Source organism: Catharus ustulatus, chromosome 32 (assembly GCF_009819885.2).
Source record: "Catharus ustulatus isolate bCatUst1 chromosome 32, bCatUst1.pri.v2, whole genome shotgun sequence".
In the NCBI taxonomy this organism is placed as follows: domain Eukaryota; kingdom Metazoa; phylum Chordata; class Aves; order Passeriformes; family Turdidae; genus Catharus; species Catharus ustulatus.
This window is the reverse complement of record NC_046252.1, coordinates 2,746,530-2,762,380: the sequence shown is the minus strand read 5'-3', so window position 1 is coordinate 2,762,380 and position 15,851 is coordinate 2,746,530. Positions and strand designations below refer to the sequence as shown.

Genomic DNA, 15,851 nt, shown 5'->3' with positions numbered 1-15,851 from the left:
GGACCCCAAAAACACCAAAAACTCCCCAAAAAAACCAAAATCCTCCCAAAAAACCCCAAAATCCCCCCCAAGCCCCTCCTGAGACCCCCAGGGACCCCCCGCAAAATTTTTGGGAACCCCCAAACCCCCCAAAATCCCCCGAAGACCTCCAAAAAAAACCCCCCAAAACCCCCCCAAAACAACCACAAAAAAACCCCAAAAAACCCCAAAAACCCCCAAAATCCCAGAAACCCCCCCAACCCCCCCCCAAAAAAAACCCCAAAAAACCCCCAAAAAAACCCCCCCAAAAATCACAAAAAATCCCCCAAAACCCCCTAAAAACCCCCCCGAAAAAACCCCCCAAAAAACCCCCAAAAAACCCCCAAAAACTCCCCAAAAAAACCCCAAAACTCCCCATAAAAAACCCCAAAAAACCCCCCCAAAAACCCCCAAAAAAACTCCAAAAAAACCCCAAAATAATCCCAAAAAAATCCCGAAAACCCCCCGAAAAATACCTCAAAAAACCCCCAAAACCCCCCCCAAAAAAAAACCCCCAAAACCCTTAAAAAACCTCCAAAAAATCCCCAAAAAAACCCCCAAAAAACCCCAAAAAATCGCCCAAAAATTCCCAAAAAAACTCAAAAAAATCCCCCCAAAAAAACCCCCCAAAAAAACCCCAAAAATCCCCAAACCCCCCCCCAAAAAAAGCCCAAAAACCCCCAAAAACCCCCCCAAACACCCCCAAAAAAACCCCACAAAAACCCCCCCAAAAAAACCCCCAAAAAACCCCCAAAAAACCCCAAAACCCCCCCAAAAATCCCCAAAAACCCCAAAAAAATCCCCCAAAAAACAAAAAAAAAAACTCAAAAAACCCCCCAAAAAACCCTCAAAAAAACCAAACCAAAAAAACCCAAAAAAAGTCCCCAAAAAAATCCCCCAAAAAACCCCAAAAAATGCCTCCAAAAAAAACCCCCAAAAAACCCCCAAAACCTCCCCAAAAAACCCCAAAAAACCTCCAAAAAACACCAAAAAATCCCAAAAAAACCCCCAAAAAACCCCAAAAATCCCCATAAACCCCCCAAAAAACCCCAAAAAAAACCCAAAAAAACACCCCAAAAACCCCCAAAAAAACTCCAAAAAAACCCCCAAAAAACTCCCCAACAACCCCAAAACTCCCCAAAAAAAACCCCAAACCCCCCCCAAAAACCCCCAAAAAAACTCCAAAAAAACCCCAAATAATCCCGAAACCCCCCCGAAAAATACCTCAAAAAACCCCCAAAAAACCCCCCCCAAAAAAACCCCCCCAAACCCTCAAAAAAACCTCCAAAAAATCCCCAAAAAACCCCAAAACCCCCCCAAAAAATCCCCCCAAAACCCCCCAAAAAAACCCCAAAACCCCTCAAAAAAAACCCCAAAAAACCCAAAAAACCCAAAAAAATCCCCATAAACCCCCCAAAAAGCCCCCCAAAAAAACCCCAAAAAACCCCAAAAAATCCCCCAAAAACACACCCAAAAATCCCCCAAAAACCCAAAAAAACTCAAAAAAAAACCCCAAAATAATCCCAAAAAATTTCCCAGAAACCCCCCCAAAAAACCCCCAAAAAACCCCCCCACAAAAACCCCAAAAGTCCCCATAAACCCCCCCAAAAAACCCCCAAAAAACTCCAAAAAATCCCCCAAAAAGACCCCAAAAAAACCCCCAAAAAAACCCCAAAAACCCTCAAAACAAACTCCTAAAAATCCCCCAAAAAACACCAAAAATCCCCCAAAAATCCCCAAAAAACCCTCAAAACCCCCCCAAAAAACACCAAAAAACACCAAAAAATCCCCAAAATCCCGATTTTCCCCCCAAATCCCGATTTTCCCCCCAAAATCCCGAATTCCCCCAAATCCCAATTTCCCCCCCAAAATCCCGATGTTTTCCCCCATTTCTGTCCCACCTCGGGGTCCCCCAGCAGCCCCCGCAGGCGCCGCTGCCGCTGCTCCAGGAGGTTCTGGTGCCGGATCGGGTTCGTCAGCGCCTCCGCGTAGTCTGGGGGGGAAAATGGGGAAAAATTAAAAATATGGGGAAAAAACCCCGAAAATTGGGTAAAAAACCCCCCAAAATTGGGAAAAAAAAACCCAAAAATGGGGAAAAACCCTAAAAAATCGGGGAAAAATAACAGAAACGGGGAAAAAAACCCAAAAATGGGGAAAAAAATCCAAAAAAATGGGGTAAAACAACCCCAAAAAATGGGGTTTAAAAACCCCAAAAATGGGGGAAAAAAAACCAAAAAATGGGGAAAAAAACAACCCAAAAATGGAGAGAAAAACCTAAAAAATTGGGGAAAAATTCCAAAAAATGGGGAAAAACAAAAAAATGGGGGAAAATAACAGAAACGGGGGAAAAAACCCAAAAAAATGGGGAGAAAATTCAAAAAATGGGGGAAAAAACCTAAAAAATGGGGGAAAAAGTCCAAAAAATGGGGAAAAACCAAAAAATAGGGTTTAAAAAAAACAAAAATGGGGAAAAAGACCAAAAATGGGGAAAAAAACTCCAAAAAATAGGAAAAAAAACCCTGAAAAACAGGGAAAAAAACCCCAAAAATGGGGAAAAAACAAAAAAATGGGGTAAAAAAAACAAAAATTGGGGTAAAAAAACCCAAAAATGGAGTAAAAAAAACCGAAAATGGGGAAAAAACCCAAAAATGGGGAAAAAAACCCCAAAAAACAGGGGAAAAAGACTCAAAAAATGGTGTAAAAAAACCCAAAAATGGGGTAAAACACCCCAAAAATGGGAAAAAAAAACCCAAAAAATGGGGAAAAAAACCCGAAAACGTGTGTCCAGGTGTGCCCCAGGTGTGCCCAGGTGTGTCCAGGTGTGTCCCAGCTGTCCCCAGGTGTGTCCCAGTTGTGCCCAGGTGTCCCCCAGGTGTATCCCACCCCCCCCAGGTGTGTCCCCAGCCCCCCCAGGTGTCCTCAGGTGTCCCCAGGTGAGTCCCCAGGTGTGCCCAGGTGTGTCCAGGTGTGTCCCAGGTGTATCCAGGTGTGCCCCAGCTGTCCCCAGGTGTGTCCCAGGTGTGTCCTAGGTGTGTCCAGGTGTGTCCCTGTCCCCCCAGGTGTGCTCAGGTGTCCCCAGGTGTGTCCCCAGCTGTCCCCAGGTGCGTCCCCAACCCCCCCAGGTGTGTCCCCAGCTGTCCCCTCACCTTGGTGCCCCTGGGGGATGTGGTCACCTGCCCAGGTGCGCAGCAGCAGCGCCGCCAGCAGCAGGGGTTGGTTGCTCTCGTTGCGCAGCGGCAGGTAACGATAACCTGGCCCAGGTGAGGGGGGCGTGGCCAGGTGAGGGGGGCGTGGCCAGGTGAGGGGACACAGGTGAGGGGAGGGGACAGGTGAGGGGACAGGTGAGGGGACAGGTGTGGGGGGGTACCCCCCCACACCTGTCCCCTCACCTGTCCCCTCCCCTCACTCATCCCCCCACCCCGCCCGCCTCACCTGTCCCCTCCTCACCTGGCCACGCCCTCACCTGTCCCCTCCCTCACCTGAGCTCACCTGAGCGCAGCGTGGCCACCTGCAGCACGCGCTGCCCCAGCAGGCGCCCGCCCTCCTCGTAGGCGGCCACGCGCAGGGAGGCGAGGGCGGGGAGAACCACCTGGGGACAGGTGAGACAGGACAGGTGAGAGATGGACAGGTGAGAGAGGGACAGGTGAGAGAGGGACAGGTGAGATATGGACAGGTGAGACAGGTGAGAGAGACAGGTGTGAGATAAATGGGACAGGTGAGAGACAGGTGAGATATGGACAGGTGAGAGATAAATGGGACAGGTGAGACAGGTGAGACAGGTGAGATATGGACAGGTGAGACAGGTGGGACAGGTGAGAGAGGGGAGAGAGGTGAGAGAGACAGGTGAGACAGGTGTGAGATAAATGGGACAGGTGAGATATGGACAGGTGTGAGACAGGTGGGACAGGTGGAACAGGTGAGACAGGTGGGGCAGGTGAGAGATAAATGGGACAGGTGAGACAGGTGAGACAGGTGAGAGAGGGACAGGTGAGACAGGTGTGAGATAAATGGGACAGATGAGATATGGACAGGTGAGATATGGACAGGTGAAAGGTGGGACAGGTGAGAGAGACAGAGGTGGGAGAGGTCAGACAGGAACAGGTGAGACAGGTGAGAAAGGTGAGAGACAGGTGAGATATGGACAGGTGTGAGATGGACAGGTGAGACAGGTGGGGCAGGTGAGAGATAAATGGGACAGGTGAGATGTGGACAGGTGTGAGACAGGTGGGGCAGGTGAGAGAGGTGAGACAGGTGTGAGAGACAGGTGTGAGATAAATGGGACAGGTGAGAGGTGAGATATGGACAGGTGAGACACAGGTGGGGCAGGTGAGACACGGACAGGTGAGACAAGGGAGAGACAAGTGAGACAGGTGAGAGAGGTCAGATAGGGACAGGTGAGACAGGACAGATGAGACACATGTGAGACAGGTGAGAGACAGGTGAGAGAGGTGAGAGACAGGTGAGATATGGGCAGGTGAGACAGGGGAGACAGGTGAGACACAGGTGAGACAGTGAGACAGGTGTGGGACAAGTGAGAGACAGGTGAGATGGGAGAGGTGAGAAAGGGAAGACAGGTGAGATATGGACAGGTGAGACAGGTGAGACAGGAGAGAGAGACAGGGAAGAGACAGGTGAGAGACAGGTGAGACAGGTGAGAGACAGGTGAGACACGTGAGATACAGGTGGGACAGGTGAGACAGGGACAGATGAGGGATGGACAGGTGAGAGAGGTGAGATATGGACAGGTGAGACAGGTGAGATATGGACAGGTGAGACAGGGGAGAGATGGACAGGTGAGAGATGGACAGGTGAGACAGGTGAGACAGGTGTGGGATAAATGGGACAGGTGAGAGACAGGTGAGACAGGTGAGAGACAGGGGAGAGACACAGGTGAGACACAGATGAGAGAGACAGCTGAGATACGGACAGGTAAGACGGGAGAGGTGAGACAAGGACAGGTGAGACAGGTGAGACACAGGTGGGACAGGGGAGAGACAGGTGAGAGAGACAGGGGAGACAGGTGAGATATGGACAGGTAGGACAGGTGAGACATAGGTGAGAGAGACAGGGGGCACAGGTGAGACAGGGACAGGTGAGACAGGTGAGACAGGTGAGATATGGACAGGTGAGACAGGTGAGAGGTGAGACAGGTGAGAGACAAATGGGACAGGTGAGACAGGTGGGACAGGTGAGAGACAAATGGGACAGGTGAGACAGGTGAGAGACAGGTGAGAGAGACAGGGAAGACAGGTGAGACAGGTGAGAGAGCAGAGACAGAGACAGGTGAGACAGGTGGGACAAGTGTGGGACAGGTGAGACAGGGACAGGGGAGACAGGTGAGAGAGGGGAGACAGGTGAGACAGGTGAAATATGGACAGGTGAGACAGGTGAGAGACAAATGGGACAGGTGAGACAGGTGAGACAGTGACACAGGTGAGACAGGTGAGACAGGTCAGACAGGAACAGGTGAGACAGGTGAGAGAGACAGGGGAGAGAGGTGAGACATGGACAGGTGGGACAGTGAGACAGGTGAGACGCAGGTAGAACAGGTAAGATATGGACAGGTGAGACAGGGGAGAGACAGGTGAGATACGGACAGGTGAGACAGGTGTGCCCAGTCCCTCCCAGTCCTCCCCAGTCCCTCCCAGTCCCCCCAGTGCCCTCAGTTACCCGTCCCAGTCCATCCCAGTCCCTCCCAGCTCCCCCCAGTCCCCCCCAGTCCCCCCAGTTACCCGTCCCAGCTCTGTCCCAGTCCCCCCCATTCCCCCCCAGTCCCCCCAGTTACCCGTCCCAGCTCCATCCCATTCCCCTCCCAGTCCCTCCCAGTCCCTCCCAGTCCCCTCCCAGTCCATCCCAGTCCCCCCAGTCCCCCCAGTTACCCGTCCCAGTGCCCCCCAGTCCCCCCAGTTACCCGTCCCAGTCCCTCCCATTCCCCCCAGTTACCCGTCCCAGCTCCATCCCAGTCCCCCCCAGTCCCCCCCAGTCCCCCCATTCCCCCCCAGTCCCCCCCAGTCCCCCCAGTTTTCCCAGTTACCCGTCCCAGCTCTGTCCCAGTCCCTCCCAGTCCCCCCCAGTCCCCCCCAGTCACCCGTCCCAGTCCCCCCCAGTCCCCCCCAGTTACCCGTCCCAGTCCCCCCAGTCCCCCCAGTCACCCGTCCCAGCTCCAGGGGCTCCTCGTCCCACACCGCGTTGAACGCGTTCCCCTGGCTCGTGCGGGTGCGGAGCCGGCGCCGCGTGTCCACGGGGAGCCCGAAGAGCTCGAGCTCCACGAACACCCCGCAGCGCCGGTCGGTGAGGAACTGCCCCGAGAGCACCTGGGGACCCAAAAACCCCAAAAATCACCCCAAAATCTGATCCTGGGACCCCAAAAACCCCAAACCCCACCCCGAGCTCCACGAACACCCCGCAGCGCCTGTCGGTCAGGAACTGCCCCGAGAGCACCTGGGGACCCAAAAACAGCCAAATTCACCCCAAAATCACCCCAAAATCTGAGCCTGGCACCCCAAAAACCCCAAAAACCCCAAAAACCCCAAACCCTGCCCCAAACCCCGCCCCGAGCTCCACGAACACCCCGCAGCGCCGGTCGGTGAGGAACTGCCCCGAGAGCACCTGGGGACCCAAAAAATCCCAAAAATCACCCCAAAATCTGAGTGTGTGACCCCAAAAACCCCAAACCCTGCCCCAATCCCCGCCCCGAGCTCCACGAACACCCCGCAGCGCCGGTCGGTGAGGAACTGTCCTGAGAGAACCTGAGAACCCCAAAAATCCCAAAAATCACCCCAAAATCACCCCAAAATGTGAACCTGGGACCCCAAAAACCCCAAAATCACCCCAAAATGTGAACCTGGGACCCCAAAAACCCCAAAAACCCCAAACCCCGCCCCAAACCCCGCCCCCAGCTCCACGAACACCCCGCAGCGCCGGTCGGTCAGGAACTGTCCTGAGAGCACCTGGGACCCAAAAACCCCAAAAATCACCCCAAAATGTGAACCTGGGACCCCAAAAACCCCAAAAACCCCAAACCCCGCCCCAAACCCCGCCCCCAGCTCCACGAACACCCCGCAGCGCCGGTCGGTCAGGAACTGCCCCGACAGCACCTGGGGACCCAAAAATCACCAAAATCACCCCAAAAATCGGAACCTGGGACCCCAAAAACCCCAAAATCTGAACCTGGGACCCCAAAAACCCCAAAAACCCCAAACCCCGCCCCAAACCCCGCCCTGAGCTCCACGAACACCCCGCAGCGCCGGTCGGTGAGGAACTGCCCCGACAGCACCTGGGGACCCAAAAACCCCAAAAATCACCCCAAAATCTGAACCTGGGACCCCAAAAACCCCAAAATCTGAGCCTGGGACCCCAAACCCCGCCCCCAGCTCCACGAACACCCCGCAGCGCCGGTCGGTGAGGAACTGTCCTGACAGCACCTGGGGACCCAAAAACCCCAAAAATCACCCCAAAATCTGAGTGTGTGACCCCAAAAACCCCAAAAACCCCAAACCCCGCCCCGAACCCCGCCCCCAGCTCCACGAACACCCCGCAGCGCCTGTCGGTGAGGAACTGTCCTGAGAGAACCTGGGGACCCAAAAACCCCAAAAATCACCCCAAAATCACCCCAAAATCTGAACCTGGGACCCCAAAAACCCCAAAATCTGAACCTGGGACCCCAAACCCCGCCCCCAGCTCCACGAACACCCCGCAGCGCCTGTCGGTCAGGAACTGCCCCGAGAGCACCTGGGGACCCAAAAATCCCAAAAATCACCCCAAAAATCTGAACCTGGGACCCCAAAAACCCCAAAATCTGATCCTGGGACCCCAAAAACCCCAAAAACCCCAAACCCCGCCCCAAACCCTGCCCCGAACCCCGCCCCGAGCTCCACGAACACCCCGCAGCGCCGGTCGGTCAGGAACTGTCCTGACAGCACCTGGGAACCCCAAAAATCCCCAAAAATCACCCCAAAATCTGAGCCTGGGACCCCAAAAACCCCAAAATCTGAGTGTGTGACCCCAAAAACCCCAAACCCCGCCCTGAACCCCGCCCCGAGCTCCACGAACACCCCGCAGCGCCGGTCGGTCAGGAACTGCCCCGAGAGCACCTGGGGTCCCAAAAATCCCGAAAATCACCCCAAAATGTGAGTGTCTGACCCCAAAAACCCCAAAATCTGAGTGTGTGACCCCAAAAACCCCAAACCCCGCCCCGAACCCCGCCCTCAGCTCCACGAACACCCCGCAGCGCCGGTCGGTGAGGAACTGTCCTGAGAGAACCTGGGGACCCAAAAACCCCAAAAATCACCCCAAAATCTGAGTGTGTGACCCCAAAATGTGAACCTGGGACCCCAAAAACCCCAAAAATCACCCCAAAAATCGGAACCTGGGACCCCAAAAACCCCAAAATCTGAGTGTGTGACCCCAAAAACCCCAAACCCCGCCCCAAACCCCACCCCCAGCTCCACGAACACCCCGCAGCGCCGGTCGGTCAGGAACTGTCCTGAGAGCACCTGGGGACCCAAAAACAGCCAAATTCACCCCAAAATCTGAACCTGGGAACCCCAAAAACCACCCCAAAATCTGAGCCTGGGACCCCAAAAATCCCCAAAATCTGAACCTGGGACCCCAAAAACCCCAGAATCTGAACCCAGGCACCCAAAAACCCCAAAAACCCCCAAAACAACCCCAAAATCTGAGTGTGTGACCCCAAAACCCAAAACCAGTCTGGGGTTCTGGGGCCAGTTTGGGGTTTTTGGGTTCCCCAGGTGTGTTGGAGGATCCCCAGGTGTGTTTGAGTGGTTTTGGGGTGGTTTTTGGGGTGGTTTTGGTGTGTTTTTTCGGGTGTTTTTGAGTTCCCCAGGTGTGCTCTCAGTTCCCCAGGTGTGGTTTTGGTGGTTTTGGGTTCTCCAGGTGTGGTTTTGGGGTGGTATTTTGGTGGTTTTGGGTCCCCAGGTGTGTTTTGGTGGTTTTGGGGTGGTTTTTTTGGGGTTTGGTGTTTTTGGGGTGTTTTTTCGGGTGTTTTTGTGTCCCCAGGTGTGTTTCAGGTTCCCCAGGTGTGTTTTTGTGTCCCCAGGTGTGTTTCTGGCTCACCTGCACGCTCAGGGCGTTGGCCACGATCCCGTCCAGCCGCCCCTCCACGAACGGGTCGAAGGTTTTGGGGTTTTTTTGGGGCAGTTTTTGGTGTTTTTGGGGTGGTTTTTTAGGTGTTTTTGGGTTCCCCAGGTGTGTTTCAGGTTCCCCAGGTGTGTTTCCCTCACCTGCACGCTCAGGGCGTTGGCCACGATCCCGTCCAGCCGCCCCTCCACGAACGGGTCGAAGGTTTTGTCGCGGCGCCGCAGCGGCTCCGGCTTGAGCAGGAACCCGGAGCCGGCGTTGGCCTCGAAGAGCCCCAGGTTCAGCTGCAGGGGCACGTCTGGGACAGGTGAGACAGGTAAGGGACAGGTGAGACAGGTGACACAGGTGAGATTGGACAGCCCCAGGTTCAGCTGCAGGGGCACGTCTGGGACAGGTGAGATATGGACAGGTGAGACAGGGACAAAGGGACAGCCCCAGGTTCAGCTGCAGGGGCACGTCTGGGACAGGTGGGACAGGTAAGGGACAGGTGAGACAGGTGAGACAGGTGAGAGATGGACAGGTGAGACAGGTAAGGGACAGGTGAGACAGGGACAGCCCCAGGTTCAGCTGCAGGGGCACGTCTGGGACAGGTGAGACAGGAACAGGTGAGACATGGACAGGTGAGACAGGGACAGGTGAGACAGGTGAGACAGGTGAGACATGGACAGCCCCAGGTTCAGCTGCAGGGGCACGTCTGACAGGTGAGATATGGACAGGTGAGACAGGGACAAAGGGACAGCCCCAGGTTCAGCTGCAGGGGCACGTCTGGGACAGGTGAGAGAGACAGGTAAGGGACAGGTGAGGGACAGGTGAGACAGGTGAGACAGGTGTGACAGGTGAGACAGGTGTGACAGGTGACACAGTGACAGCCCCAGGTTCAGCTGCAGGGGCACGTCTGGGACAGGTGAGATATGGACAGGTGAGACAGGGACAAAGGGACAGCCCCAGGTTCAGCTGCAGGGGCACGTCTAGGACAGGTGAGACAGGTGAGAGATGGACAGGTGAGATATGGACAGGTGAGACAGGCACAGCCCCAGGTTCAGCTGCAGGGGCACGTCTGGGACAGGTGGGACAGGTAAGGGACAGGTGAGACAGGTGAGACAGGTGAGAGAGGTAAGGGACAGGTGAGATTGGACAGCCCCAGGTTCAGCTGCAGGGGCACGTCTAGGACAGGTGAGACAGGTGAGACAGGTGAGAGATGGACAGGTGAGACAGGTAAGGGACAGGTGAGAGAGGGACAGCCCCAGGTTCAGCTGCAGGGGCACGTCTGGGACAGGTGAGACGTGCACAGGTGAGAGGTGAGAAATGGACAGGTGAGAGATGGACAGGTGAGACAGGTGAGACAGGGACAGGTGTGCCCCAGGTGTGTCCCAGCTGTCCCCAGCTGTCCCCAGGCATCCCCAGGCATCCCCAGGTGTCCCCAGGTGTGACCCCAGGTGTCCCCAGCTGTCCCCAGGTGTGTCCCAGCTCTCCCCAGGTGTCCCCAGATGTCCCCAGGTCTCCCCAGTGTCCCTAGCTGTCCCCAGGTATCCCCAGGTGTGTCCCAGGTGTGTCCAGGTATCCCCAGGTGTGTCCCAGGTGTGTCCAGGTATCCCCAGGTGTCCCCAGCTGTCCCCAGGTGTCCCCAGGTGTGTCCCCAGGTGTCCCCAGGTGTGTCCCCAGGTGTGTCCCAGCTCTCCCCAGGTGTGTCCCCAGACATCCCCAGGTGTGTCCCAGCTGTCCCCAGCTGTCCCCAGGTGTGTCCCCAGGTGTCCCAGGTGTGTCCCCAGCTGTCCCAGCTGTCCCCAGCTGTCCCCAGGTGCCCCCAGGTATCCCCAGCTGTCCCCAGGTGTGCCCAGGTGTGTCCCCAGCTGTCCCCAGCTCTCCCCAGGTGTCCCCAGGTGTGTCCCAGGTGTCCCAGGTGTGACCCCAGGTGTCCCCAGCTGTCCCCAGGTGTCCCAGGTGTCCCCAGCTGTCCCCAGGTGTCCCAGGTGTCCCAGCTGTCCCCAGGTGTGTCCCAGCTGTCCCCAGGTGTCCCAGGTGTGTCCCAGGTGTGCCCACCTGCGCTCTGGAAGTTGAGCGCCGCCATCTGCACGCCGGCGTTCCAGAAGAGCTGGGGGTGGAAGTTGGACGAGTCCACGCGCGTCCCCTTGGGGTAAACGCGGCTCAGCTGCCGCTTGTTGTACCTGGGCGTCAAGGCCTCACCTGGGCACACCTGGGCACACCTGAGTGACCAAAACTGCCCAAAATCCATCCCAAAATCCACCCAAAATCCCAAACCCACCCTGCTCACACCCGGCTCAGCTGCCGCTTGTTGTACCTGCGCGTCAAGGCCTCACCTGGGCACACCTGGGCACATCTGGGCACCCAAAAAACCCCAAAATCCACCCCCAAAAAACCCCAAAATCCACCCCAAAATTCACCCCAAATCCCAAACCCACCGCACTCACACGCGGCTCAGCTGGCGCTTGTTGTACCTGGGCGTCAAGGCCTCACCTGGGCTCACCTGGGCACACCTGGGCACCCCAAAAAACCCCAAAATCCACCCCAAAACCCCAAAATCCCAAACCCACCGCGCTCACACCCGGCTCAACTGGCGCTTGTTGTACCTGGGCGTCAAGGCCTCACCTGGGCACACCTGAGTAACCAAAACTGCCCCAAATCCACCCCAAAATCCACCCAAAATCCAACCCAAATCCACCCCAAAATCCCAAACCCACCGTGCTCACACCTGGCTCAGCTGGCGCTTGTTGTACCTGGGCTCACCTGGGCACACCTGGGCTCACCTGGGTGCCCCAAAAACCCCAAAATCCACCCAAAATCCAACCCAAATCCACCCCAAAATCCCCCCAAAATTCACCCAAAATCCCAAACCCACCACGCTCACCCCCGGCTCAGCTGGTGCTTGTTGTACCTGGGCTCACCTGGGCTCACCTGAGTGACCAAAAACCCCAAAATCCACCCAAAATTCACCCAAAAATCCACCCAAACCCACCCCAAAAACCCAATCCCACCGCGCTCACACCTGGCTCAGCTGGTACTTGTTGTACCTGGGCTCACCTGGGCTCACCTGGGCACCCCAAAAACCCCAAAATCCACCCCAAAAAACCCCAAATCCACTCCAAAATTCACCCAAAATCCCAAACCCACCGCGCTCACACCCAGCTCAGCTGGCGCTTGTTGTACCTGGGCTCACCTGGGCACACCTGGGCTCACCTGGGCTCACCTGGGCTCACCTGGGCACACCTGGGCGCCCCAAAATCCCCCCAAATTCCCCCAAATCCCCCCCAAACCCCGGCCAGGGATACTCGACGAACTCCAGGGGGCTCTTGGTGAGCTGCTCCAGCCCTTTGGTCTCCACGAACGACGACATCTCGAAGCTCCTGTTCCGCTCTGGGGGCACAAAATCACCCAAATTCACCCCAAAATTCAACCCAAATTCACCCCAAAATCCACAAAATCAGCCCCAAAAATTCATCCCCAAATCAGCCCCAAAAACCCAGAAATTCACCCAAAAATTCACCCCAAAATCAGCCCCAAAAACCCAGAAATTCACCCAAAAATTCACCCCAAAATCAGCCCCAAAAACCCAGAAATTCACCCAAAAATTCACCCCAAAATCAGCCCCAAAATCAGCCCCAAAAATCCCCAAAATTCACCCCAAATCAGCCTCAAAATCCACAAAATCAGCCACAAAATTCAACCCAAAATCAGCCACAAAATCCATGAAATTCACCCCAAAATTCAGCCCAAATCAGCCCAAAATTCAGCCCAAATCAGCCACAAAATCACCGAAATTCACCCCAAAAATTCACCCCAAAATCTCCAAAATTGATCCCAAAGTTCACCCCAACATTCACCCCCAAATCAGCCCCAAAATCCCCAAAATCAGCCCAAAAATTCACCCCAAATCAGCCCCAAAATTCACCCCAAATCCGCCCCAAAATTCAGCTTAAAAATTCACCCTAAATCAGCCCCAAAAACCCCAAAATCAGCCCCAACATTCATCCCCAAATCAGCCCCAAAAACCCAGAAATTCACCCCAAAATTCACCCAAAATCAGCCCAAAAATTCACCCAAAATCCGCAAAATTCGACCCAAAATTCACCCCAAAATTCACCCCAAAATCAGCCACAAAATCCCCAACATTCATCCCCAAATCAGCCCCAAAATCACCAAAATTCACCCAAAAATTCACCCCAAAATCAGCCCCAAAATTCTCCCCAAGTCAGCCCCAAAATTCATCCCAAAATCCCCAAAGTTCACCCCAAAATTTTCCCCAAAATCAGCCCCAAAATCCCCAAAATTCAGCCCAAAATTCACCCCAAATCAGCCCCAAAATCCCCAAAATCAGCCACAAAATTCACCCCAAAATCAGCCACAAAAACTCTGAAATTCACCCCAAATCAGTCCCAAAATACTCAAAATTCACCCCAAAATTCACCCAAAACTCCAAAAATCCACCCAAAATCAGCTCCAACGCCCCCAAACGAACCCAGAATTACCCCAAATCCCCAGAATTACCCCAAAATCCCCCCCAGACCCCCCAAATCCCCCTCCCCAAATTTCCCCCCCGCTCACTCTGGGCGTTCTGGAACGTTCTGAACTTGACCGGCTCCACGTAGGTGACCAGGCTGGACATGGCCTCGGTGGCCGTGACCTCGCTGCCCGCCGTGCCCTGCGCCCAAAAACCCCAAAAGTGACACAGGGAACCCCAAAATACCCAAAAAACCCCAAAAACTGAAATGGGGACCCCAAAAAACCCCAAGAACTGGGATGGGGACCCAAAAAACCCCAAAAACCCAAAATGGGGACCCCAAAAAACCCAAAAACTGACATGGGGACCCAAAAAAACCCAAACACTGGGATGGGGACCCAAAAAAAAACCAAAAAACCTAAAAAACTGACACGGGGAACCCCAAAAAACTGAAATGGGGACCCAAAAAAACCCAAGAACTGAGATGGGGACCCAAAAAAACCAAAAAAACCCAAAATACCCAAAAACCAAAATGAGGAACCCCAAAAAAACCCCAAAAACCAAAATGGGGATCCCCAAATTACCCAAAAATCCCAAAAAGCTGAAATGGGGAACCCCAAAAACCCCATAAACTGACATGGGGACCCAAAAAAAACCCAAAAACCCTGAAAACTGACACGGGGAACCCCAGAATACCCAAAAAACTGCAATGGGGACCCCAAAAAAACCCCAAAAGCCCTGAAAACTGAAATTTGGAACCCCAAAAACCTCAAAAACCGAAATGGGAAACCCCAAAATAGCCAAAAACTGAAACTGGGAACCCCAAAAAACCCCAAAAACCCCCAAAACCGAAATGGGGAATCCCAAAATACCCAAAAACTGAAATGGGGAACCCCAAAACCCCAAAAACCCTGAAAACCGAAATGAGGAACCCCCCAAAAAACCCAGAAAACCAAAATGGGGAACCACAAAAAACCCCAAAAACCGAAACTGGGAATCCCAAAATACCCAAAAAACCGCAAAAACCGAAATGAGGAACCCAAAAAAAACCCAAAATCACCCAAAAACTGACACAGGGAACACCAAAAAAAACCCAAAATCCGAAATGAGGAACCCCAAAAAAACCCCAAAACCCCAAAAACTGAAACTGGGGAACCCCAAAATCCCCAAAATCCGAAATGAGGAACCCCAAAATCCCCCAAAATCCCCCAAAATCCCCCAAAATCCCCCAAAAATCCCAAATCCCCGAACCTCGTCGGTCGTCGGTTTCTTCATCTCCGGGGGCTCCTCCTCCTCCTCCTCCTCGCTGTCGGCCTCGCGCTCTGGGGGCCAAAAAAATCACCAAAAAAACCCAAAATCAACAAAAAACACCCCAAAATCACCCCAAAACCCCCAAATCACCCCAAAAAAACCCCAAAAATCACCAAAAAACCCAAAATCACCCAGAAAAAAACCCATAAAAACCCAAAAAACACCCCAAAAAACCCCAAAATCAACAAAAAACACCCCAAAAATCACCAAAAACCCCAAAATCACCCCAAAAAAAACCCAAAACCACCCCAAAAAAACCCCAAAAAACCCCAAAGTCACCAAAAAATCCCCAAATCACCCCAAAACCACGCCAAAATCACACCAAAAAAATCCAAAAAACCCCAAAATCACCCAAAATCACCACAAAAATCACCAAAAAACTCCAAAATCACCCAAAAAACCCCAAAAAACTCCCAAAAAACCCCCAAAATCACCCCAAAATCATCCCACAACCACCCCAAAGAACCCAAAATCACCCTAAACCACCCCCAAAAAACCCCCAAAAAATGCAAAATCACCCAAAAAACCCCAAAATCACCCAAAACCACCCCAGAAAACCCCAAAACTCCCAAATCAACCCCAATTTTGGGGTTTTCAGGGGGATTTTGGGGTGTCTTTACTGCTGTTTTTGGGGTGGTTTTGGGATATTTCGGGGATATTTTGGGGTGATTTTTGAGGTGTTTTGGGGTTACTTTTGGGTGTTTTTGGGGGTGTTTTAGGAGTTATTTTTGGGGTTATTTTCAGGGTATTTTTGGGGTGATTTTGGATTAACTTTGGGGTATTTTTGGGGTTATTTTGGGGTGATTTTTGGGATATTTTGGGGTTATTTTGGGTGTTTTTGGGGCTGTTTTTGGGGTGATTTTTGTGATATTTTGGGGTGTTTCTGGGGTGCCTTACCACTGTTTTTGGGGTTATTTTGGGATATTTTGGGGGTATTTTTGGGGTGATTTGGGATATTTTGGGGATG

At 53.5% G+C, this 15,851-nt stretch overlaps 1 protein-coding gene across 1 annotated transcript in view; it reads right to left on the bottom strand.

Annotated features, from left to right (window-relative positions):
- Nucleotides 1-15,851, bottom strand: part of PLCB3 (phospholipase C beta 3) — a 48,287-nt gene that overhangs the window by 7,375 nt on the left and 25,061 nt on the right. The window contains 9 exon segments of the mRNA XM_033083500.1: nt 1,920-2,011; nt 3,165-3,269; nt 3,508-3,607; nt 6,171-6,332; nt 9,261-9,415; nt 11,158-11,282; nt 12,405-12,489; nt 13,678-13,774; nt 14,825-14,895. Coding sequence (XP_032939391.1) covers nt 1,920-2,011; nt 3,165-3,269; nt 3,508-3,607; nt 6,171-6,332; nt 9,261-9,415; nt 11,158-11,282; nt 12,405-12,489; nt 13,678-13,774; nt 14,825-14,895 — 992 coding nt within the window.